This window comes from Natator depressus, chromosome 13 (assembly GCF_965152275.1).
Source record: "Natator depressus isolate rNatDep1 chromosome 13, rNatDep2.hap1, whole genome shotgun sequence".
NCBI classification, from domain to species: domain Eukaryota; kingdom Metazoa; phylum Chordata; order Testudines; family Cheloniidae; genus Natator; species Natator depressus.
The window spans coordinates 26,095,540-26,121,673 of NC_134246.1; the positions used below are offsets into that span (position 1 = coordinate 26,095,540).

Below are 26,134 nucleotides of genomic sequence, written 5' to 3' on the forward strand. Positions count from 1 at the left end.
TCACAAAACACTGAGATCCAATCCTAAATCACCAGTGGTCTGTGGAAGGATGTAACAGTGCTTGGGTTTTGAGGAGATCTGAATAAAAATTGTGCTCTTTAGAATCATTTCCTTCAAACATGAAAAGGCTTGAGTACCTTGATTCAGCAAAGAAATAAAGGACATAATTTCCAAACCCCATACTGTCTCTGCAATCTAGAGATGACAGGAATTAAATGGATTACAGTGGCTGGCTGCCTGGCTGGCTGTAGCTTAGAGATCTCCTCTATGGAAGGTCTGCAGAATAAGGACACGATGCCACCTGTCATCAAAGCAGCAGCCATACACAAAGCTCTTCCAGCCCAGGTTTATCCTACAGGCAGGTTGTTTATCAGCATCTGAAGGATAAACTAGAAAGGGTGGGTTTGGGGTTTTTACCCTTATAGATTCATTTTCTGCGTGAGGCCCCTCCACCAATTTTGGAATGAACTGTTTTTTTTTCCCCCACTTCCTTGTTGAGATTTTGGTGCCCCTGGAAAGAACTTGCACTGCTTTTACCAATCTAACCCAACACTACCCGGAGACTCAGATGGGTTTACAGACTGGGGGGGTATCCCACTCAGAAACTGTATTTACATGTAAGACCAAAATGTTTCTGGATGTGTGAGAGAGAAACACAATGGGCTATGCCTAGCAGTACCCATACCAGCACCTGGACAGCAGACCATGGAACCTCTTGGACAATGGTTCCCAAGACTCTAAGCCCAAAGGCCACAGTTCCAGATGCACTCACATACTGGTGAATGAAGGGCTGGATGGAAATCCATGGTTGCTGCCTGGCAGAGCTGAACCCTGAGATGGCCTTGTCCTGAGCTGAGGGAAGCTATGTCCTTACTGGAATGAGCTTTCATGCCCAGGGTGAAAAGGGAAACTCAGCCAAACAGGTTTCGTTTGTCTCTGTGACCAGCCACTCATCTCTTGTTGACCTCAATACTTTTCCTCCTTTCTGGGACCTCTGAAGGGCACCTAGTCTGCAATGGTCTCTCAACCTGTGCAGAGAGCAGTTCAGTGCTCTTACCCCACCTGAGGTATATGCCCCAGAGTCTTGTTGGGTGCAATGGGGCCAGGAGGCAGACAGACGGCAGCTGGAAGCTGATTCCTCTGAGAATCTTGTTGAACATTAAGAATAGGGAGGGTATGTCTACACTATGAAATTAGGTCGAATTTATAGAAGTCGGTTTTGTAAAAAGCGTTTTTATAAAGTCAATTCTGTGTGTCCCCACACAAATGCTCTAAGTGCATTTAGTCGGTGGAGTGCGTCCACAGTACCAAGGCAACCGTCGACTTCCAGAGCATTGCACTGTGGTTAGCTATCCCACAATTCCCGCAGTCTCTGCCGCTCATTTAAATTCTGGGTAGAAATCCCAATGCCTGATGGGGCAAAAACATTGTCGTGGGTGGTTCTGGGTACATATCATCAGGCTCCCCCTTCCCTCCCTCCCTCCGTGAAAGGAGCTGTTCAACTATAGGCTGAGCAAGTGCAGAATGGTGGTAGAATGTGCATTTGGGCGTTTAAAAGTGCGCTGGCACAGTCTACTGAGTCGTTTAGACGTCAGCGAAACCAATATTCCCATTGTTATTACTGCTTGCTGTGCGCTCCACAATATCTGTGATAGTAAGGGGGAAACATTTATGGCGGATGGGAGGTTGAGGCAAATCGCCTGGCTGCTGATTATGTGCAGCCTCACACCGGGGCGGTTAGAAGAGTACAGGAGGGTGCGATGCACATCAGAGAAGCTTTGAAAACCAGTTTCAGGAATGGCCAGGCTATGGTGTGAAAGTTCTGTTTGTTTCTCCTTGATGGAACCCCCTCCCGCAGGTTCACTCTACTTTCCTGTAAGCTAAGCACCCTCCCCTCCCCACTTCGATCACTGCTTGCAGAGGCAATAAAGTCATTATTGCTTCACATTCATGCATTCTTTATTTATTCATCACACAAATAGGGGGATAACTGCCAAGGTAGCTCGGGAGGGGTGGTGGAGGAGGGAAGGACAAGGCCACACAGCACTTTAAAACTTATTGAATGCCAGCCTTTTGTTGCTTGGGCAATCCTCTGCGGTGGAGTGGCTGGGTGGCCAGAGGGGGCCCCCCCCCACTGCGTTCTTGGGCATCTGGGTGAGGAGGCTATGGAACTTGGGGAGGAGGGCGGTTGGTTACACAGGGGCTGTAGCGGCGGTCTGTGGTCCTACTGCCTTTCCTGCAGCTCAACGATATGCTGGAGTATATGAGTTTGATCCTCCAGAAGCCTGAGCATTGACTCCTGCCTTCTTTCAGCAAGCTGACGCCACCTACCATCTTCAGCCCGCCACCTCTCCTCGCAGTCATATTGTGTTTTCCTGCACTCTGAGATTGTCTGCCTCCACATATTTTGCTGTGCTCTGTCAGTGTGGGAGGACAGCATGAGGTCAGAGAATATTTCATCACGAGTGTGGTTTTTTTTGCCTTCTAATCTTCGCTAGCCTCTGGGAAGGAGAAACATATGCAGCTGGTGGAGGGAAAAAAAGGGAGAGTGGTAGTTAAAAAGACACATTTTATAGAACAATGGGTACACTCTTTCATTGTAAACCTTGCTGTTAACATTACATAGCACATATGCTTTCATTACAAGGTCGCATTTTGCCTCTTATTGAGGGTATGCCGGTTTGGTGTGAGAGATCACTCCCGCAGGGCCGGGCAACAGAATTCGGCTTGCAGGCAGCCATGGTAAGCCACAGTCTTTTGGCTTCTTTAACCTTCATAACATGTGGAAATGGTTTCAAACAGCAGCACCCTCATTTCCCATACGAAGTAGCCGCTGGGTTGGCCATTTAAAATGGGTTGGCAATTTAAAAGGAGGGGCTGCAGTTTCCAGGTTAACGTGCAGCAGAAACCCAACTAACCCCCTCCCCCACACCCAATTCTCTGGGATGATGGCTTCACCCCTCCCCCCACCATGTGGCTAACAGTGGGGAAGATTTCTGTTCAGCCACAGGCAAACAGCCCAGCAGGAACGGGCACCTCTGAATGTCTGCTTACTAAAACCACCCTATTTCAACCAGGTGACCATGAATGATATCACTCTTCTGAGGGTAACACAGAGAGATAAGGAACGGATGTTGTTTGAATGCCAGCAAACACCGGGACCATCCGCTGCAATGCTTTGTTCTGCAATTATTCCCGACTACGTGCTACTGGCCTGGTGTGGTAAAGTGTCCTACCAAGGAGGACGGAATAAGACTGCCCTCCCCAGAAACCTTTTGCAAAGGCTTTGGGAGTACATCCAGGAGAGCTTTATGGAGATGACCCTGGAGGATTTCCGCTTCATCCCCAGACACGTTAGCAGACTTTTCCAGTAGCTTTACTGGCCGCGAATGCCAGGGCAAATTAATCATTAAACACTCTTGCTTTTAAACCATGTATTATATTTACAAAGGTACACTCACCAGAGGTCCCTTCTCCGCCTTCAGGGTCCAGGAGCCCGCCTTGGGTAGTTTGGGGGGTACTGGCTCCAGGTCAGGGTGACAAACAGATCCTGGCTGTTGGGGAAACCGGTTTCTCCGCTTCCTTGCTGTGAGCTATCATCTTCCTCGCCCTCAAAACCCGCTTCCGTGTTGCCTTGGACAGAGTCAAAGCACAGGGTTGGGGTAGTGGTGGCTGCACCCCCTAGAATGGCATGCAGCTCATCATAGAAGCGGCATGTCTGGGGCTCTGAATCGGAGCGGCCGTTTGCCTCTCTGGTTTTTTGGTAGGCTTGCCTGAGCTCCTTAATTTTCACACAGCACTGCTGCGGGTCCCTGTTATAGCCTCTGTCCTTCATGCCACTGGAGATTTTTTCAAATATTTTGGCATTTCGTCTTTTCGAACGGCGTTCTGCCAGCACAGATTCGTCTCCCCATACAGTGATCAGATCCCGTACCTCCCGTTCGAACCATGCTGGAGCTCTTCAGCAATTCTGGGACTGCATGGTCACCTGTGCAGGTGAGCTCGCCACTCTGGCCAAACAGGAAATGAGATTCAAAAGTTCGCGGGCCTTTTCCTGTCTACCTGGCCAGTGCATCTGAGTTGAGAGCGCTGTCCAGAGCGGTCACAACTGAGCACTCTGGGATTGCTCCCGGAGGCCAATACCGTCGAATTGCATCCACAGTACCCCAAATTCGACCCGGCAAGGCCGATTTCAGCGCTAATCCCCTCGTCGGCATGGAGTAAAGAAATCGATTGTAAGAGCCCTTTAAGTCAAAAAAAAAAAAGGGCTTCGTTGTGTGGACAGGTGCAGGGTTAAATTGAGGTAACGCTACTAAATTTGACCTAGATTCATAGTGTAGACCAGGCCTTAGGGTTGCCAGGTGTCCGGTTTTTGACCAGAACGCCTGGTTGAAAAGGGACCCTGGTGGCCGCTAATGGGCACATTCAAAGTCTGGTCAGAGGCACAGAGGGGCTAAGGCAGGCTCCTTGGATCCGCGCAGTACCCAGAAGCGGCGACATGTCCCTAGGTGTAGGAGCGGCCAGGGATTTCCTTGTGCTGCCCCCGCCCTGAGAGCCAGCTCCACGGCTTGCCAGCTCCCATTGATCAGGAACCACAGCCAATGGGAGCTGCGGGGGCGCCGCCTGTGGGCAAGGGCAGGGTGCAGAGCCTCCCTGACAGCCCCTGGGCCTAGGAACCAGAGGACGTCGCCACTTCCAGGAGCCACCTCAGGTAAGTGCCACCTGGAGCCCGCCCCGCACCACAAACCCCCTCTCGCACTCCAACTCCCTCCTGGAGCCTGCACCCCAACTGCCTACCTGAGCCCCCTCCCACACCCAAACTCCCTCCAAGAGCCCACACCCCATCCTGCAACCCCTCATGCGCCCCAACCACCTGCCCCAGCCCGGAACCCCCTCCTGCACTTTGAACCCCTCATCTCTGGCCCCACACCAGAGCCAGCACCCCTGCCCCAGCCCTGAGCCCCCTCCTTCACCCTAAATGTCTCATCCCCCTCCCCACCGCAGAGCCCGCACCCCCAGCCAGAGCCCTCACCCCCCCCCCATCCCAATCTCCTGCTCCAGCCTAGAGCCCCCTCCTATACCCTGATCCTCTCATTTCTGGTCCTACCCCAGAGCCTGCACCCCCAGCCGGAGCCCTTGTCTCCTCCCGTTCCTCTGCCCCAGCCCCGTGAAAATGAGCAAGTGAGTGAAGGTAGGGGAAAGTGAGTGACAGAGGGATGGGGCGAGCAGGGGGAGGGACCTTGGAGACGGGACGGGGGCTCAGGGCAGGGCTTGGGGCAATGGTGTTTGGTTTTCTGCAAAGAGAAAGTTGGCAACCCTACTGAGAGTGCTCCATCCAGAGAGGGGGAGCAGTGGTTGTGGCCATGGCAAAGGGGAGAGCCACCCACCAGGCTGCTGCAATGAGAAGCCAGGAAGAGGGCTAGAAGAGGGCTAGAAGAGAGCAGAACCATGGGTAGACCCCTGCATGGATACGAAATGTGTATCTGCATCCGATCTGCAAGCACAGTCCACAGACAGGTTTGCAGGGCTCTAACCAGGGGCATTCTCCCTAGAAGCCCCTTGAGGCTGAAGGGCTCCTCTCTTGCCCTAAATGTTGCAACCGCACTCAGCAGGGATTGGAAGCAGCTGGTCTGGCGATCCATCCACTAATTCGCATCCCTCCTAGGCTTGTCCCATTGCACTGTCCGTAGCTTGCACGATGTCTCGGGAAGCGGAAGGCGACTGAGTAGCAGAGGATCTTGGGAGTTGTAGTCTTTTGTACGAGACTGACCCATAGGCGCCCCGCTCCTTAGCCCAAGCTGGGAACTACAACCCGCGCCGAGGTCGTTGTTCCCCCGCTAAGATGGCAGCTCCCTTGGTGCTGGGGATTCTGGTGGCCGTCACGGTCCGTGCCGTGCTGTATCGCTCCAGCCTGGCCGGGTTCATCTCCGAGCGGGTCGAGGTGGCGTCCCCTTTAAACGCCTGGAAGCGAGGTGAGACCTGCGGGGCAGCAGCCCCCCTCCTCCCTCCGGCGGAGCACCACCCCCCTCCTCCCCCCGGCCCGGGGGAGCACCGCCCCGCGCGCCCCCCCGCACCCCCCCCTCCCCGGCCCCGGGGGAGCACCGGCCCCCCGCACCCCCTCCTCCCCCCGGCCCGGGGGAGCACCGCCCCGCGCGCCCCCCCCGCACCCCCCCCTCCCCGGCCCCGGGGGAGCACCGGCCCCCCGCACCCCCTCCTCCCCCCGGCCCCGGGGGAGCACCGCCCCGCGCGCCCCCCCCGGCCCCGGGGGAGCACCGCCCCGCGCGCCCCCCCCGGCCCCGGGGGAGCCCCGCACCCCTCCTCCCCCCGGCCCCGAGGGAGCAGCCCCCCAGCACCCGGCACAGCCTTCCCCCGCCCCGGGCTGGATGAATGGGCTGTGAGAGGTTGCCCCGGCCGGAGGCGAGCCCGGCACAGCCGTGAGCCTCCCTGACAGGAGTGTCGGTTAACACGCGGTCCTGAGCGTGCAGCGCTTTGCAGACAAGCAGCGTGACAGGCCCCTGCCAGCAGGACTTCCTGGGCCGGGGGCGTTGGGGCTAAGCTGCGAGGGGCTAGAGCCCCGCAAGATGCGGCTCTCTCGAGCTGGAAACCGGCGCCTGTGTTTGTCGCTGGGTGCAAACCCTTGGCGTGGGAGTAGAGACGGGATCAAAGTACCCCCTGTAGGCAGGAGGCCGAGGCTCTTTGCAGAAGCCCTTGGACTGGAGCTGGCAGTCGCAAAGGTGGGGGGAGACAAGAAATCTCAGAGTAATTTCCTTGTTTCTGGTTCTTCTTATGAAACCCGATTCAGTGGCTAAAAGAGGCTTGATGCCGTCTCTTCTTTTCTGGTCTGGAACAGCTTGTGAGCCCCACCCCAGAATAGGTCCGTGTTTAGAGAGCTCTCCTGGAGGTGGGAGACCCTGTTCAAGTCTTTTCTCCCTCTTTGGTTACAGGGAGGGGAGGAAAATTGAACCTGGGTCTCCCACATCCCACTAGGCTTAAAGTGATAAGGTGGGCAGCACCACCACCTCCTGCTATCTTGTGTGGTGCATGATAGGTGCCTAACTCAGGGAAAGCCTATATTACAAAATTAAGTTGATTTAAGTTACATTGAGATATGGTCGCCCTGGGCTGACAGCCGGAGCCTGGGTGATGTAAACAATACAGTGTCTACGCTGATGCTGCATCGACCTCACTACATTGACCTAAGCACTATGCCTCTTGCGGAGGTGGAGTTATTAGGCTGGTGTAGTGGGTGACTTACATCAGTGGGAGCAACATTGTAGCATAGACGCTTACAGAGTTGTTGACCTAACTCTACAGTGTAGGCCAGGGCTTGTTCTCGGAAGAAACGGCTTAGACACCTAAGCCGCCTGACTCCAGGAGAGCGGTTCCTAGTTGTGGATCACTAGCAGAAAGAGGTAGCTAACTCTGGCTGAGAGAGGAGAGTTTTAGTATATGCCCCTCTTCTTGTCCTCTTCCATTGGCTAGCCAAGGCAGGAAGCCACAAAGCGTGCTGGCTTTTATGGATTGCATTCTATAGGTGCCTGTCTCTTTCCATTCGGAGCCTAGGTGCCTAACTGAGGCTTTGTGGATCCCACTGTTGTTCCAGTGGTTTTCTAGGTGCCTGAAAGTTAGGCGCCACAACTCTCAGCATTGCAACACTTAAGTCCCTTTGTGGATCTGAGCCCATATTCTTCAAGATTTTACAACTAGTAGATTTCGTCCTCTCACACCTATTTTTTATTCATGTATTAGAAGAGTAAAACAAGCTTTCCTAGCTGGCTTTTTAACATTGAATGAAATAACCTTTGAACTAAACGAGTTGAATGATCTGAAATGAAGAAAATAGTCTCTGTACCTGTGGAAGAGACCAATGCTGTCCAAAGCTGGTTTAGCACTTCACCAAACTGGTTCCAGGTGCTTGGCCAGTGACTTCCACCAGTTCAGTGGTTTGACTTTCTTTAAAGCATCAGCAGCAATCATGTACAGCTTAATATTATTTTTCTTTAATTTTAAGAGTACAGTAAGTTTAGGCCTTAACAAGTTGTCTTAACTTCATATTTAATTTTAAATTGCTTTATTTTTCAAAGCAAAAATATATTTACTTTTATATAAAAAAGTCAGTTTTTTAATTACTAATTTTTTTTTTCATCCACCATGTCCTGGGCCCAGCCTAGAGGTCATTGAGAGCACAGGAGAGACCGTCTCAATTCCAGTGCCCATGTTGCAGCATCCCTTCCAACAAAGAAGGTTGTGCTAAGCTCCATGCTGGAGCATGCTCAATGCAGATGGAATCTTTGAGAAATTTAACTGTGAAGCTCTAGCAAGTCCTTACTGAACATGTGTGATCTATGATCTTTCAAAAGCTTATAACTTGGCCAAATTTTCACTGGTTCAGCAAAAGACACATCCCTGCCACTAAGGCTCTGCTGCTAAATTTCAAGACCGTGCACTAAAGCATGGGGATAAGAACAACCACACTGAGTCAGACCAGTGATCCATCTAGCCCAGTATCCTGTCTTCTAACAGTGGCCAGTGCCAGATGCTTTAGAGGGAATGAACAGAATAGGGCCATTTTGAGTGATTCCGTCCCCTCTCATCCAGTCCCAGCTTCTGCAAGTTGGAGGTTTAGGGACACCCGGAAAATGGGATTTCATCCTTGATTTTCTTTGCTAATAGCCGTTGATAAGAACACAGAGTTTCTCAAAGAAAAGGTCACCAGAATTTTTTAATGTGGGCAAAACTACATATTTTTTTCAGAAGCCCCACTCTTGGAAACAGCTGAACCATTTTAGCTGAAATTTCCTTAAAACATTCAGCCTGAGGTATGCACCCATTAAGGAAAATTTCAGCCTGAATGCTTGAAGTTTGGCCGAGTTGTAAGCAACTGGAAACAGGGTCTTATAATTGGAAGTGGTGGGCAGCCTTAAAAATAGGCAGTGCTACCAGCCCCCCCTATAATAATTATTAATATAATTTTGTTGTATTGTGTGCATCTGGTTCAGGACTGTAAAAAGTGACCTTCAAGGCTGTCCCATGTCTCTCTAACCAAACACAGTAGTTTCATTCAAAAATGTAGTTTCCCTTCAAGATGTGCAACTTACTAATGGCTTGATGCCTGCTTAGGGAATGGAAGCTTTTATCAGCATGGACTAGGTATTAGTTTTGTGGGTGTGGCTGTTATTTCAGAAGAAATGTAATGTGAGAAAATCAGAGACAGTAGCATGCCTTATCAATCAGACACATGAGAATTCTGTGTACAGTTAATTGAAAAACATCCCAACTGTAATATTTTTAACTGCCTGAAACAAATCATTACATCATAGCAGGTGGTGTCAGTTTTGACAAATTTGCGTGGTAGAAATAAACCAGAAAACACCTAATTCTAGTTGCTCTGTCAGTTTTGTATGATTTTGTGTGATCCGTTCAGACAGAGATTCATTTTGAAATTCTTATGATCACAGATATTTTAAAAGCTATAATTCTGCCATTTGTGAGATTTGCTATGTCTCCAGTCCACAGAATCCTAATGTGGATATCTTGTGTGTTTCAGTTGTTGAAGGGCTAGCTTTGCTGGATTTGGGTGTCTCACCCTATTCTGGAGATGTCTTCCATGAAGTAAGTGAACGTGTTTCATTTTTCTAGGATAATAATTCATATTATTTTATCTTATATACTTACACAGTGCCTTTAAATGTCCGGCTATGTGTGCGTGTACTACTGTGTGAATTTCAAAAAATAAATAACTTGATTTATAAACTTCAGAATCATGTAGTTGTCTGTGTAACAAATATATGCATTGAGTAGCCCTGCTACAAAGTACCGTTCATGACAGCACAGCTGGCTGCTGCAAAATTGATTGACATTGTAACTGGTGATTATTACTGCATATGCAAAATTAAGACCAGGGGACTTCATTAGCTGCAAATATTCTGTTCACATGCAAATTTTCCTAGTAGAAAAGAGATCATAGAAATGCAGATATCAGTGTTATTGGCAGTCTGAACAGAATTGTTCTGGACAGAATTATTTTCATTTTCTAAACTTAATGCACTAGTGTATCAAGATAAGAAACAAACATCAGGTTATGACTCAATTCACAGGCGTCATCAACATATCGGCGTTGGGTTATCCGTGATCATGCATGTGCTGTGTGTCATCCAGGCTAGCACTAGTAACACTGGTACGGTTATTGGGTGGTGTGCTCCTGCATGTCCCTCCTACATTTTGCAGTAAGATCAATGCCACCTTTGACATCCTGGTGCTCTTCCTGCTCCTCCATGTGAGGGCCTTTATCCTTCAAGCACTTATGCATCTGAGAAAATTTGTGCACATGGGTAGTTGTATGTGGACATTGCAGCTGGGAGGTATGATTCCTAGCATGGGCAGACAGACTCACGCTAGCTCAGCTCAAGCTAACATGCTAAAAATAGCATTGTGGATGTTGTGGCATGGGCAGCGGCTTCAGCTAGCTGCTTGAACTTGGACCAGTGGATTGGGTGGGCTTGGATGCGGGCGGCTAGTCTGAGCTGCCACCTACGCAACAACATCCACGCTGCTATTTTTAGCATGCTAGCTCAGGGTGAGCTAGCGCAAGTCTGTCTACCCATGCTGGGAATCACACATCCCAGCTGCAGTGTAGATACACCAGCAAAGCTCATATGCATAAAAGTGTAAATGCTTGCAAGATCAAGGCTATGGTCAGCTGGAGGAGAAGGGTTCAGAAATAAACCTGTGGTGCCAGCATCAATGTAGTGACACCCTATAAACTGATTAATTCATTGCCTTCTTGGGGCAAACATTTTCTTTCCTTTTTAATGGCCTGATTTTGTGAATGCTACTGAGTATAGCTCTTAATGTTGTGAATAGTCTTAGTGAAGTAATTCGTACTTCTCATGGTACTAAGAGTTTGCAGGATTGGGGCCTGAGTTTGTAGGGGATTGATAAAATTTGACTGTGTCTTTCTCTTTCACTCTCTCTTAGACCCCATTAATAATATACTTGTTTCATTTCCTGATTGAATATTCTGAATTGGTGTTCATGGTAAGTGTTGCTTCAATCTTCTTTTTTTAAAAAACAAAATAACCTGTTCCAGGAATGCCCTTCTTTTTAAAAGCAAAAATATATTTAATTTTTTTAAATTATTGATTTTTATCCACCAAATCCTAAGCCCAGCTGAGGGATCATTGAGGTCAGTGAAGTGTTGAGAGTGCGCAGTTCCCACAGCTTCCATTCACATCAGTGAGAATTAAGGGCAATCGGCAGCTTTGTAGATTAGGCCCCTAATGAGCCCAAGAGCTATTTAGAAAGAAAGACATGTCTATACATAAGCATGCTCAGTTTGCACCTCCCTCTCCCTCCAAATACTAATCTTCATTAGAACTTCCTGCCTGGATAAATGTCATCAAGGGGAAAAACAGGGACTTGACACAAACCCCTAACGCTGACCTGAAAAGATAGGGGAGGGAGTTTTGTGCCCTATAGCAGTGGTTTTCAACATTTTTTCATTTGCAGATCCCTAAAAAATTTCAAATGGAGGTTTGGACCCCTTTGGAAATTTTAGATATGGTCTGGAGACTCCCAGGTTGAAAACCACTGTCCTAAATAAATAGGGTACAAACTCTGGTTTTCCATTGCAAGTGACTTTTAGTGAAGTATGTAGAGATTATACTTTCAAATTGTGGGCTTCTTATAGAAGTCAATGGCAATGCTCTGGGGAGTTTAGTGGGAGTAGGAGCAGGTTCTGTCTGAGCACATTAGAGTTAAAAACACTCATGTGTGACGGTAAATTATTTTGTCTATTCCATAATACAAATAAACAAAAATCACCTAGCTAATTGCATCTGTTCTCTACAGCTCTGATGACAAAGGCAATCTAGCACCTCTCACAAGGGCTAAAAATTGATTATAACACATGTATGGCAACCATTTCAAATTATTTGCTATGAGCCCTAGACAATTGATACTGTTATCTGGTGAGCAGTGGGTCAATTCAGGAGGCTGCTCTTCTGGTTCATTGGTGAACATGTTCTTAGCCACATGTGCAGTGTCTAACATGCTGTCTCTGCTGTGGCTAGATCAGTGGTTCTGTAACTCTCTTATCTTTTGGGCCACTTGATGAGAGACCTCCTATTTTGTGAACAGTTTCTCCTCTTCCAGTCCCCCACTTCTTGCTTCTCAAAATATTCACTTCTCTGTACCCACCAGGAAGGACTTAAAGAAACACTGCTACTCCATTGGCCATAGCTTAAGACCCGCAGGGCTAGAATCTGCAAAGATGTTTCCACCTCACACCCTGAACTATTACCAATAGTAACTCTGGTGAATGTTCAGTTCAGAGTATTGGTGCAATATGGCATGTGGTGGTTGCATTTGCTACTGTTTTCCTTGTTTGAGTGACCAGTCAGTCTTTGCTTGCTTTCCTTTCCTTAGATAACTGATGTGCTAACTGCTGTTGCCCTCTACTTGGCCGTCCAGGACTTCAACAAAGTTGTGGTAAGCAGACTTGCAGAATCTGCCGATCCTTGTTCTCTCGACCAGTGCAAGTGTATTTCATTAAATGAAAATGTGAAGCAAGTCCTGGTCTACTCAGACAATGCGCTTATCAATATCTACTGATTAGCAATAGCTACGAAATCAGCAAAAAGGTCAGCAAACATGGATGCAGAATGTGGATGAGTCACCATGGACCCTGTTAACTTCTGCTGTTACATGTGTTTCACGGGGGTGGCTTTTAAGCATGATGTAGGTATTGTGGTGTTACTCAAGTTAACGTAATGGCTGTGCAGTCATAGTTTTAATGATTATCTCTCACATGCATACCTCCTTTCATCTGAAAGGATCTTCAAGCATTTGAGAAACTGATATTGAAAGTATACCTTGGGATCAGGTCAACCATAAATGAAATGCAGCCACTTCTGGGGTGAAACATGGCAGCTGGTTGACCATACACAGTGATGAGATGCAACAGTTTAAGACAGGAATTGAGGACTCCTTTTCAGTTGTAGTGAGAATTTCAGGTGTGCAAAACTAATTACTGCTGTAGGGATTTGGCAGGACAGTGGAGCTCTCAGTCTTAGGCCTGTTCCCACTACAGCTTTTAACCAGTTACTCACATGGTTGGCTTTGTCTCCACACGCAGCATGGTTAATTTACAGACCAAAAAGTACCTAACAGTAAATATAAGGTTTATTAGCTGTAAAGAAGGTTGTAGTTTGAGTTCACATAATCCAGAATGGTGGAGGACCGATAATTCTGCTGCACTGGGCAAGAAATCTGACACCGAAGTGATTTAATCCCTATCATTCCCTTCAAAATATTAATAAATGGAATTTGAAGCTAGTGGCTCTCCCTGAGGAAGGTGTGCTTTCTTTCATAAATCACTTAATTGAGGCAATCTTTGCAAATAGGAGACTCTGTGTCTGTAACGGCAGCACAGTGTTCCCTAGTATCATGCTGGGACATTGATTCATTACCAATTTAAAGGAAGGTTACTACCATTTTCTGCAGCACCTATGTGTTCATTGGAGGTCTCTCATCTAAGCAGGGACCTGGCCTAACCTTGCTTAGCTTGGGAGAGCTGAAGAAATAATAGCACAGGGTGATATGGCTCCTGGTGTCTAAAAATCCTCACCAGTACAGCAGTTCTTCAGACTCTCTGTGGGAAGTTTCAGTAGATTTACAGATCACCTTCTTCACTTCTCTGGAGAACATATATATTTTAGTGGGGGAGATATGAAACATATTTTGGGTGCCCAGAGGAGATCTCTAACAGATGCTCTGAAGCAACGGGCATACACAGAGAGGCACAATCCTGAGTATAGCGTAGTGAATGGCTTTGTTTGTGTAGAACTTAGATGTTACATTGGGGGTTTTGTAAAGTTCACCATTCTTTGGTGACAATGCAGGCTTTAGAGAGTGCACAAAAGCTGCCATGTTGCATTTGAAAACACACTGGGCATTCAAAATGTACATCAAAATGACTCTTAATAACTGATTCAATAACTCCCTTGTTGCACACGCAAATCGAGCAAATATCACTATTGCTGTTACTTAGGGCAACAAAATAAACTAAACTGGAAGCTATTTTGGAACTATGAGCTGAAAAAGCATTAGGAAATTGTCCAGGAAGTGCGAACACTTCGTTTTTATTTGAGCTCCTATATCTCTCCAGTGCCTCTTCTGATTTCCCTGACTTGACAGAAAAATCCAAGTCTGGCATTCAGTCATGTCTCTGCAACTTCAAGCAGAATGGTTTGGGTCAGGCAAAGTCAGTAGGGAGGGGAGTCAAAATTGGGCTTGTTAAGCATACCTTTGTCCTAAGTATCAGGTGACTAGCATCTCTACATAGACATCATGGTGATGGACATGGTTGAAGACCCTAGATAGATACAGTGTATTTCCATGTCTGACAGCTTTCGGTCATTCTCTCTTGTTCAGTTTAAAAAACAGAAACTTCTAATAGAACTGGATCAGTATGCATCAGATGTGGCTGAACTCATCCGGACCCCGATGGAAATGCACTACATCCCCCTCAAGGTAGCACTGTTGTAAGTATTGCTTCTTGTAAGCAGATGCAAGAAACTTAGATTCCAAATCATCCCATGTTTTAATTTTTCTATTTAGGGGTTTCAGCATTTTAGTCAAGTATTCTCTTTAGTTACTTTCTCTTTCTAGGTACACAGAAAAAATGTGCCAAGCACTGTATCTCCATAGTCAAGCAACAGACAGCTAATGCTTCTCCAAATTTGTTTCACATAGTAAAATAAATTTTTTCAACCCGTTTCTATTGGGGTTGACAATGTACAGTCTCTAATATGGAGAGATTGTAGTGTCTCTGTTGTTTAGGTTTCTGTTAAAAGCCCAATTTTTCCTATCTTCTAACTTCTTCAAAACTAAACCAGTGCATCCAAAATGTCTGTTGTGTTCCCCTTCCAGAAGAGAGCTTTTTTTTTTTTTTTTTTTTTTGGGTGAAAGTTTAGGGGTAATTGGGCAAGGTATTCCCAGGGCATGACTGTTTGTTTGAAAACCCAGAAATTATTTTTAAGGGTCTGGGGTACTCGGTTTTCACCTAGTCATCTTTAATAACATTCCTCTGAGACATTATAAAAAACCCCATTATTCAGACCACATGCTCTAAGTTTTTGGAGTAAGTAAAACTCTAATTAAAACACAGTATAGGAGGCAAGTACTTAAAATGAAAAGAAACAAATCTATCTTTCTTGATCTGAATAAATCAGATAAACCTGGAGTCTGGAATTAATCAAAAGGGATCTGCCTCTTGGCTTTCCCTTACTATTGATGTCCTTTGATCAGAAGAAGGTTTTTCATAAAAGAAACATTAATGATTCTTTCCTGTCCTGATATGAATTGTATAGGTCAGTAAACCACCAACTCCCCCGGGGTGAGAAAGCTGAAACTTTCCTCTTTTTTTTTTTTTTCTTAACAAGGCCTATGAAAAGGCCAACCTTGGACTGTGAGAACCCAGTAGTATGATAAATATTCATAGGAGAGAACAGCTGGCAAATCATAATCCCCTCTCCTGTCTCCAAGGACTGACTTGTTACAATGGATTTTGGTTGATCTGCTGTCTAGTTTATTGATTCAATAAACTATCAGAGTGTTTCTTTGCTCCTTGGAGCCCAGATAAATTAGACCGCTGCATCATTCATTTCAAATTTTCAGAGAGGAGCTGGTATCTTTAAAATATGGTTGCATTCTGAAGAGTGACTCTCAAAGAGCATTGTGGGTTCTGTGTTTGCTATCTCTCGGTGATTACAGCTCAGATGTGCTCAGTTTACAAGTAAAAATTTTAAACTGCTAGCCCTGCAGAGTTACCCTGGGATCTGAGCATCAGCCTGGGTTCTCTGCTTCTCGCACATCCCACCTGCAATAAAGGTTTGTCAGATCAAATTAGGCCCTGCTGGGCACCTGTGCAGTCACATTGCCTTCAGTGGGGTTGCACAGGTGTAACAGACTTGGACATAGGAAACAGTTCTGTTTATGCACAAGAAGGAATAGAATCCATCTTGCTGTCTGTTTAGCCGTGTTGGCTCCTCAGGGCTAACAGGAGTAAAAAATGCAGCAGGAACTTATTTCAATCACTAAAGTCAGCATATGTGACTTTGAATACAAAGGGGGAGCAGACCAGCTGAGTAACAAGGGCCATTTTTATTTGATCACGTTTCAGAACAGAATTGCATTTTAAATGGGCTCTTTTCCTTCTGCCATCTCCTACTTCCCACTCTGCTCTCCCACAATCACCCCATCCTTCGCCATGACATGAAGTCCTGTTTACATACAAATGCAGCATCTGATTTTGCACCATTTGAAAGGCATCAATTCAGCTGCATCCCTTTGAGGTTGAGAGGAAACCATACAATGTAAACGTTTTAAATAATCAAAAAGAAACAGCACATCATTTCCATTTTCCTTTGATATTTCTCCCTTTGCTTTGGTATTTTTCTTTTTTTTTCTTTTTTTTTGTTTAATGGCATGAGTGTAATTGAGTTTTTATTCTTTTTCAGTTATCTCTTAAATCCGTACACAGTGATGTCTTGTGTTGCAAAGTCCACCTGTGCCATCAACAATACTGTCATTGCATTCTTCATTTTGGCTACAATAAAAGGTAATGCACTGGGACAATCTTGCCCCGGCTCACATCTTTCTATAAATATTTGAACTGTGAGCTATTGGAAATGCAATTAATACTAGACACATCACAGACTGGGTCAAGGCAATGTCAAAGGTCTGCTTTGAATCACTGAAGCAAAAGGCAAATACATAGTTAAGTACAAGGTCTGTCATCCCAATATGTGTAAAAAGTCTCTGGTCTTGTGAGGTGTGTCTACACTACACGCTCAGCTCAGGCTCGGACTCACGTTTGAGCTGAAGCCATCCTTCCATCCACACAGACACACACACAGTCTGACTCGGGTCAGCAAGGACTTGGGACCCTGGGTCCTAACACCCTGGTAGGTGTGGGAGGGTCGGAGCCCGAGTCCTGCAGTGACTCGAGTCCAACCCCTGTCATTTTGCAGTGTGGACACAGCTCAAGCCACAGTCTCCAGTCAAAAGGTCTGCATGGTGCACTGTGGACCCATTGGAACAGCTATTAGATTCAAGTCCAGCAATTGCAGTTATTTACAATCAGTGTGGCCGCTCAAGCACAGCCTGGGAAATGAGTCCACAAGCCTGGATCTCAGTGACACAAGTTTACAATGCAATAAAGACATTCCCTAAATATTGATTGATTCTTATGGCTGGTGCCCTCTCTTGGACAACTTTGATTATTTTTCTATTTAGAAACCAGTCTGCCTCTGTCTTTTATATTTTGGGGAGGAGGTGGGGCACTGTTGCTTCCTTTTTTTTTCTTTTCTTCTTCTTAAGGATATTTGCATGAGAGTTCACCTGTTTCTGTTGTCTAACTCTCACCTGCAATCATAACCTTGTTTGATATCGGCAAATTGTGGTGTTACGGACATCTGTAGCTTCAGAGGAAAGAGAAGCAGCAGGAGCAGATGAACTCTAAGGTAGCTGCCAGCCTAGTGTAATCTATTCTATATCTTCTACTATTTAAAAAAATTAGGGACACTGGCATAATGTTCCTTTAATCTCATAGTTGAAGCTAAATTTCTCTTTCTAGTCTAAGTCAGCATCAGCAGAGCATCTGGGCGGCTCTATAATATTCGCATAAGAAGATAGGGATTTCTCTAGTGGCCCAGACCAGTGATCAGTCTATTCTGTTATCTTGTGTCAAATAGTGGCCAGTAGCAGATGCCTCAGAGGAAGAAGGGACAAACTTCAGAATAAACAATTACAAGCTAATATACCTGTAAGGGAAGGTTCTTCCTACACCCCTATTTGGTTAGTGGTTGGACTATGCCATTGAAGCAGGGGAGTTTATATTTGAAACTACATTTGCAAAAATAAGTGAACAAGATCCACTTTGGTGTATTGCTCTATAATTGTTCACCTACTTAGCGATACAAAAGTTGAATAATTCCCAGTGAGCTGCTCTATAGCAGTGTTTCCCAACGACTGGTCCATGGACTGACGCCAGTCCTTCAGAGCTCCCGGACATATTTTAGAAAGATGACAAGCCAGTCCCCAGTATCGAAAGGTTAAGAAACACTGCTCTGTAGTAATTGTCCCATGTGCTTGTTTCCTGAATCAGTATGTGGCAACCTCTAGTGTTGAAAATGTGTTCAGGGGGAGACTCAGATTATGGGTAAAAGATTTTCTTGGGAGTTTTTGATATAACGATAGATTTCTGCATAGCAAGCCTTTGCACATAGATATCTCTAATCTAATACTCACTGAAGCAGAGGACATGTAGGTTTCTGTCTAGGAGAATGTAGTTGTGAAAGGGAGAGGATTCTTCATTTTAGAGATCCCAGTGAAGGGTCTGTGCTGCTCATTCTCTTAAAGAGGATGGAAGTGAAGGAGAGAAGCTTATTTGTGTTTGTGATGCAGAGTGAACTAGTGTGATCGACTGGTTAGCCCTTTGGACTGAGCCACGACTCCTGCTTTCCAGTCCTTTCTTTGCCACTAACTTTGAACAAATTAATTAGGCCAAAATGTTCAGAAGTAGCTCCTGGTCAGAGGTGCTTTCTTTTATTGGTGTCCAACTGGAGATGCCTTGGGCCTGATCTGAGCACCCACAATTTCAGTTGAAGTTGATGAGCAGTGCAGGTACTCAGCAGTTAGCTCAGCCCGGAGATATCTGAAATTGGGCAACCAAAAATGTAGGCATTCAAAATTGGAGGTCACTTTTAATATTTTTAATTCAGCTCTGTGCCTAAATTTCCACATCTGTAAAATAGGGCTAATGCTACTTCCCTACCCTGACTTGTGAGGCTCAAGTAATGTTTGCAGAGCACTCTGAGACATTCCAGTGAAAACGGGCTCTCAAGTGCACATTGTTAATAGAACAGCTGCTTCATGCAGAAATGACTCCAGACTACACATTCTTCCACATAAATAGTGACTGACCTCTATGTATGAGACTTGGGTTATATGAATCTCTCTAGGTAAATTATAGGGATATAAACCACTTGCATCAATTATTGTTCCATGCTATTGGCTGTTTGTCAGAGCCCTTCTTCTTGTCTCAATGTCCCTGTAATACAGAGAGGGACAAGCTCCAGAACACACTGAAATAGTTATTTTTACCCCTTCTAATTGCTTGTGGTGTTCCGATGATCACAGCTGGTACTGTGCAGTACTTCCCCCAATTTGAGCGGTGACTCGATATTTAAAGGACTCTTTGAATATGACCCTCTTTATGATCATGGTTTATTAACTGAGGTTTGTTTCTTCCCTGCAGGTAGTAACCTCCTCAGTGCTATATTCCTGGCTTTAGCAACATATCAGTCATTGTATCCTCTCACCTTGTTTGCACCAGCATTGCTGTATCTTCTACAGGTAAATAGTCTCTTAAGAGTAACTGTATTGGCTGTAACCTCTGACATCCTATGCAGGGCCAGTTCCTATCAGCCAGCAATGGTGGTCCTGTGTCTAGGTGGAGAGAGGAGATTGTTGCTGTGAGATTCAGTGGCCAGTTCTCAAGATCTGGAAGGAAAAAAAAAAAATCTCATCCTTCCCCAGGCCAGTGGAGGTTTAACATCTTGCAGGAGTCGCATGGATAGGAGGAGGAAAGCAGAAACTCATTTACTCCCTGCCTGCAAATTTGCAGGCAGTTCTCCTTACTGAAACACAAAGCTGTGTTTGGTGTTACGTGACCACCAAAGAGAATTTTGGAGCAGCAGAGTTTCTTCTATAGTGACTCAGCCTCAGTGCCATAAGGTATAGTGACAGTCCTTTTGCCTGAATCATCCAGGCCCAACAATGCGCTGCAAAAGGCAGTGATGATGTCTAACTTGCCCCACAGTGCCAGGCATACACTTACGGTACTTGCAAACATCTGATTTCCCCAGCCTCATTCCTCCTCCATTAACAGAATGTTGATCAGATTGCACCAGGGATTCTGAAGAAGATGGTATCCTTAATTATTCATGGATGCCCAAAGTACTGCAAGACGAACACTGAGCCGCAAAGCAGATTAATTCATCAATAGGCCAAGAGCCACCTTCCCAAGACTGGAAAGGGGTATTAAAGTGAAGGCAACTCTTTGCTAATGAAGTAAAAGACAAATGCATTCTGATAGCTACTGCAGAGAGCACAAAGCTGTGGAATAGAGAGGATGATGTAAAGAGACTATTCATGTTCACTGGAAGAAATGATAATTCACTGGAAATGGGTGTCTACCTACTAATCTAATCTGTTTCTCTAGGTCAGGGGCAGGCAAACTTTTTGGCCTTACGGCCGCATCAGGTTTTGGAAATTGTATGGAGGGCTGGTCCCCAAACAGCCAGGCGTGGCCTGGCCCCCCTCCCCTCCCCACCCCTCCCGGGACTCCTGCCAGACAGACACAGACAGACACACACACACACACACAGACACACACACATGCTCCCTGTCCCCTGACTGCCCCCGCCCTTGACTGCCCCATGCCTCCCCATCCAACCCCTCCTCTCATTCCTGACTGCCCCCCCCCCGGGACCCCTGCCCCATCCACACACACACACCCCACCCGCTCCCTGACCCCTGACTGCCCCCACTGCCCCATCCAACCCTTCCTCTCATTCCTGACTGCCCCCATTCAACCCCCCTGTTCCCTGCCCTCTGACCGCCCCAACCCCATCCACACCCACGCCCCCTGACCACCCCCCTGAACTCCCCTGCCCTCTATTCAACCCCCCCTGCCCCCTTACCGTGCTGCCTGGAGCACCGGTGGCTGGTGGCGCAGCTGCACCAGGACAGGCAGCAGCGCCGCCTGGCTGGAGCCAGCCACGCACTGCGCAGCACAGAGCACCGGCTCAGGCCACGGCTCTGCAGCTGCGCTGCCCCAGGAGCTCACAGCCCCGCCGCCCAGAGCATTGCGCCGGTGGCGCAGTGAGCTGAGGCTGCGAGGGGTGGGGCGGGGCTAGTCTCCCAGGCCAGGAGCTCAGGGGCCGGGCAGGAGGGTCCTGCGGGCCACAGTTTGCCCACCTCTGCTCTAGGTGCTCCTACCGTACCCATCACCATGGTATTCAGTATCTCCCTTTCCTTTCCCTTTGTCTGGGGTTTCAGGTGGCTTGATACCTGTCTTAAGTCTTCTGCTGATGTTGTGAGAGGTGACTTGACCAAGAGCCTAAATCATAAAGGGCCATATGGAAACTGATCAGTTGCTCATTTCATCTAGCTGGGAAAGCAAGGGGATGCTCCAAGGAAAGGCTTTGGATGCTAGTGAAAGGACTCTTACCCAGCATCTGTACAGAGATTTATCAGTAGTGTCTGAAAAAATCTTGCCAGGTCCCAGATGACTGTCCGTCATACATTTCTACTGACATGACTCCCTCTGTGATTCTACAGTGGATGTTCATTACAGATTTCCCTGAAGCCCATTTTCAATTTCTTTAACTTTGAAAGAAAATGGAGAAGAGTCACTTACAGACTCTTCCTCCTTCCCCCTGTGTAAATGTCTTTCATTTTTCTCCAAAACATCCAGAAAATTTCATTGTTGTTTTAAATCTTCGCTGTAATGGAGCATCTACAAAGTCAAAACTATTTGTTAAATCTGAAAAGAGACCCTGCTGTTCTTTGGGGAGCAGTGAGTTCCCTGCATATGGTCCCAGTTATGCACTTCTCTTTATTTTAAGCAAAACATCTGCATGGCAGTTGCAGAGCATAAGCGTAGTGTTTCCAGAGATGGTGACCTGGGATGATACGCGAACATCTAATGACTTTGGATTTATAAGGGGACTTTCAAAAGCATTCAGAGCTGCCAAAGGATGTTCTGTTTATCAGGATTTCTTGTTGCACTTCACTGCCTCCCTTGTGAGGTTTGTACAGAATTAAATGGGTGCTCTCCTGCACTTTCTGTCTGTCCTGCCAAGAAGTCTGTGTAAATTGGCTTGAGATGTTCCGGAAAGTTTTCTGATGTTAAATCTGCCATGGTTCAGAGGGACAGAGCACCCTTCCATCAGAGCCCTTTACAGCCATGAGTCAGAATAGCCTCTCAGGACCCTGGCAAGGCATGTACAGTACAAATGTGGATGTCAAATGGCAAAGCAGCTTCACTGATTTAGAGCTGCTGAATTCTGGTAGAGCTTCTGTCAGAGGTGACCCAGATTTCCAAACCTGGCGTGCCTGCTTGGCTGCACAGTTACCAAAATTCTGCACATACATCAGGGAATCACACACACCGCATGGCCCCTTATGGTTACTTGAATGCGAAATTACCTGACTTTTCAGGCACAGTTCTGAAAGTACTGGACAGTGTGTGTGATTTGATTGGCCAAGGCAGAGCACACTGGAGCAGAGTGTGCTGAATGCTGCTACTCCCATTGTAGCAGGGCCAGTATTTGCTGCTTTCTGTCAGGTCTTGTTAATAGAAATCCACAGGATGTCCTCTTATTTTCCTTGTTTGTGTTTTGTTTCCAGAGTCAGTTCATACCAGTGAAACTGAAAAGCAAAGGCTTCTGGTTGTACACCACGCAATATACAACGCTGTATCTCTGTAGCTTGGTGGTGATTGTCTGCCTTTCGTTCTTCCTCCTCAACTCCTGGGACTTTATCCCATCTGTGTATGGTTTCATGTAAGTAGTTGTAATTTGTTTTCTGGGAATGCCCATACTATGATAGGCATTATCCATGCATACCAGAGACCCATTCCTGTCCCAAAGAGCTTTTAGTCTCAGGAAAAATGTACCAGCAATGCAAGGGAAACAAACACACACACTAATAACAAAAATATATAACCCAAGTTCCATTAAACCATCACAGCAAGAACTAAAGCAGTGGCACTTAACTAGGGGTACGTGTACCCCTGAGTGTACAGCGGTCTTCCAAGGGGACGTCAACTCATCTAGTCATTTGCCTAATTTTACAACAGGCTACATAAAAAGCACTAGCAAAGTCAGTTCAAACTAAAATTTCATACAGACAGTGACTTGTTTATACTGCTCTATGTACTATACACTGAAATATAAGTACAATGTTTATATTCCAGTTGATTTATTTTATCATTATGTGGTAAAAATGAGAGTAAACAATTTTTCAGTAACCGTGTGCTGTGACACTTTTGTATTTTGATGTCTGATTTTGTAAGCAAGTAGTTTTTAAGTGAGGTGAAACTTGGGGTACACAAGACAAATCAGACTCCTGCAAGGGGTACAGTCGTCTGGAAAGGTTGAGAGCCACTGAACTAGAGAAGACTAACTAGGTGGGGAGAAGGTACTGGAGTTTCTTCAGTCTCCCTTTAATTAACTAGAAGTTTCTTGGCATGTGCTTTGGATTAGCCAAATTGACCAGTAGGTGTCACTGTTGGTGGACTCCACAGGAGTAAAGCTGTAAGTGTGTTTAACTGTATAAAATGGCCTTAAAGAGACATTAAGGAAAAAGTTAGATGATGACGTTTAAATATCTTGGGGATCATAGATGTTCAATAAGTGGATACAGCCTTTTTCTTGTACACTCTGCCTCAGTTTCATGTGTCACCTTCAGTTTTGTACTGCTGCGATGAACTTTCTCAGACTAGTTAAAGATGCAACTAGTGCTGACAGCTAGAAGGACTGACACCAACTATGGAGGGTGATTTCCCTCCCTGAGTTTTCTCCCCTTTGGTTTCCTCACAATGCATTGTAAGACATAGCACTCCACCACCACCTCTCCTTCCAGTGGCACACACAGATTCAATAATTTCATAGAAGCAAGTAAGTCAAATACCAACTGCTTTAAAATGTTACCTTGATTATTCTCTTTAAATTTCAGCCTTTCCGTTCCAGATCTGACTCCCAACATTGGCCTCTTCTGGTACTTCTTTGCAGAGATGTTTGAACACTTCAGTCTGTTCTTCGTGTGTGTATTTCAGATCAATGTCTTCTTCTACACCATTCCTTTAGCAGTAAAGCTAAAGTAAGTGTATTTATTTGCTATCCCTTTTGTCTCTGTGATCTGCCAACCTAAGGAGTCACTACTATCCTGTCTCTGTTGGCAGGAGTGGGAATGATAGAGGCTTTCTCTTCTTGATATACTTCCTACACCAAAAATGATTTCAGCCCACAAAGCCCGCTGTTATGTTACTGTCCAGTAAAGACCCGTGTAGGTCAGTGTCGGACATCTGGAGCTGTGAAATGAAAAAGAGCAGAATTAGGTTTTATATCAGCTCTTTCCTTCTCACTTCCTAAAGTGACGGTGCTCTTCTCTCAAGGAGGGAAGGGTGTTAAGTCTTTGGTGTACTGAAAATGTACCTCATATCCTTTAAAAACCCTGCATTTTTTACTTGTTCCCTAGAATAGTGGGATGCAGCCTTTTCTGTAGAGAAGCACATTGCTTCATGTAACACTGGAATGTACAAGATACTCAAACATTCCAGGGAGGTAATACTGCAGAATGGTTAGAGCAAGGGACTGGTTGCCAGGACTTCATGGATTCTGTTCCTGGCTCTGAATCAGCTCTGTGGCCTGGAACAATTTTGCTACCTCGTCCCATGCCTTAGTTTCCCTATTGATAAAAAGGGGATAAGAATATACCACCTTCAAGGCAGAAGCTGTGTGCGGCTCAGTCCATTAATGTTTGTAAAGTGCTTTCATGAAATGCTCTGTGCAAGGACAAGATCGTCTTAATACCTGGTTTTCTGAGGAAGGTGCTGCCCTCGTTGCCTGTGTCAAGGCTTGGGACTGTTGCTGCTCCTGTAAGGGGAATCGTGGAAGCTCCCACACTTCTCCCCTCCTAGCATGCACTGTCCTCTTCTGCTATGGAGCTATGAAGATTGTTTCATTGCAGATTGCCCTAGAAGTGCAGGCAGTTTTCTGAGGTAATAGCTGATGTGTGTTCCCTGCCTCTGTTGGAGCCATGCCATTCCCTCCCTGTCTGCCAGTGTGGAAGGCTAAGAATAGTGTGTGATCATGGGTGGTGACAGGCAAACACAACCGTGCCCTGCGAATTCAGAGTGAGGAAACATCTCCATATCTCTTGGCTGTAAGGCATTAGCATCACTGTGGGGCCATAGGTGCTGGAGCCGGGGGGAGGAGTGGGGAGTGCCGGTGCCCCTCCACTTTTGAGCACTTAAGCTTGGCAGGGGCACAAGTGGGGACCCTGAGGGTCCAGGCCCCCCACTTGGCCTGGATCAGAGCTGGGTGGCGTAATGGCAAAGTCCCTTCCCTGCTGGCATGACAGAGGGCAGCTGGGCCAAATTACAGTGAGTGGCGTTGTGACCTGGCGCATAAGAGTCACAACTCCAGTTGTTCCCCCCCACTTTTGCAGTCTTTCCAGCATCCCTATGCAGGGCTTCCCAGGACCAGCGTTTCCCAAGACCAGAGGTGGGCAAACTATGGCCCACGGGCCACATCTGGCCAGTGGGACCCTCCTGCCCGGCCCCCTGAGCTCCTGGTCCGGGAGGCTAGCCCCCGGCCCCTCCCTTGCTGTCCCCCCCCATTCCCCCGCAGCCTCAGCTCACTGCGCCGCTGGCGCAATGCTCTGGGCGGTGGGGCTGCAAGCTCCTGGGGCAGCGCAGCTGCACAGCCCAGTCTGACCTGGCGCTCTGTGCTGCGCGGTGCGTGGCTAGCTCCGGGCAGCGCGGCTGCCTGTCCTGGTGCAGCCGTGCCACCAGCCACCGGTGCTCCAGGCAGCGCTGTAAGGAGCAGGGAGTGGGGGTGTGTGGTCAGGGGGCGTGGGTGTGGATGGGGTCGGGGCGGTCAGAGGGCGGGGAACAGGGAGGTTGAATGGGGGCAGTCAGGGGCAGGGGTTCCAGGAATAGTCAGGGGACAGGGAGAAGGGGTGGTTGGATGGGGCAGAGGTCCCAGGGGGGCAGTCAGGAATGAGAGGATGGGGCAGCAGGGAGCAGTCAGGGGCAGGGGTTCTGGGGGCAGTCAGGGGACAGGGAGCCGGGGGGTGTGGATGGGGCAGGGGTCTGGGGGGGGGGCATCAGGGAACGGGGGGTGGATGGGGCAGGAGTCCCGGAGGGGGCCATCAGGGAACAGGGGGGTTGGATGGGGCAGGAGTCTGGGGGAGGGGGCATCAGGGGGTGAGAAGCAGGGGATGGGGGCAGGGGCCAGGTCATGCCTGGCTGTTTGGAAAGACACAGCCTCCCCTAACC

The 26,134-nt window shown here is 47.1% G+C and overlaps 1 protein-coding gene and 1 long non-coding RNA gene across 2 annotated transcripts in view; one reads left to right on the top strand and one right to left on the bottom strand.

Annotated features, from left to right (window-relative positions):
• Positions 1-5,786: 5,786 nt before the first annotated feature.
• The window catches only part of PIGU (phosphatidylinositol glycan anchor biosynthesis class U), a 41,486-nt gene continuing 21,138 nt past the window's right edge, over positions 5,787-26,134 (top strand). Inside the window, exons 1-9 of the mRNA XM_074969754.1 lie at positions 5,787-5,972; positions 9,548-9,612; positions 10,978-11,037; positions 12,427-12,489; positions 14,434-14,543; positions 16,521-16,621; positions 19,322-19,419; positions 22,480-22,634; positions 23,809-23,952. Coding sequence (XP_074825855.1) covers positions 5,843-5,972; positions 9,548-9,612; positions 10,978-11,037; positions 12,427-12,489; positions 14,434-14,543; positions 16,521-16,621; positions 19,322-19,419; positions 22,480-22,634; positions 23,809-23,952 — 926 coding nt within the window. The 5' untranslated portion in view covers positions 5,787-5,842. The remainder of the gene's footprint in view (positions 5,973-9,547; positions 9,613-10,977; positions 11,038-12,426; positions 12,490-14,433; positions 14,544-16,520; positions 16,622-19,321; positions 19,420-22,479; positions 22,635-23,808; positions 23,953-26,134) is intronic.
• On the bottom strand, positions 18,409-24,780 carry LOC141997395 (uncharacterized). The gene is made up of 3 exons (XR_012641724.1): positions 24,666-24,780; positions 23,784-24,163; positions 18,409-18,718 (listed from the first exon to the last, which is right to left on the bottom strand). It is a non-coding gene; the product is annotated as an uncharacterized LOC141997395 (long non-coding RNA).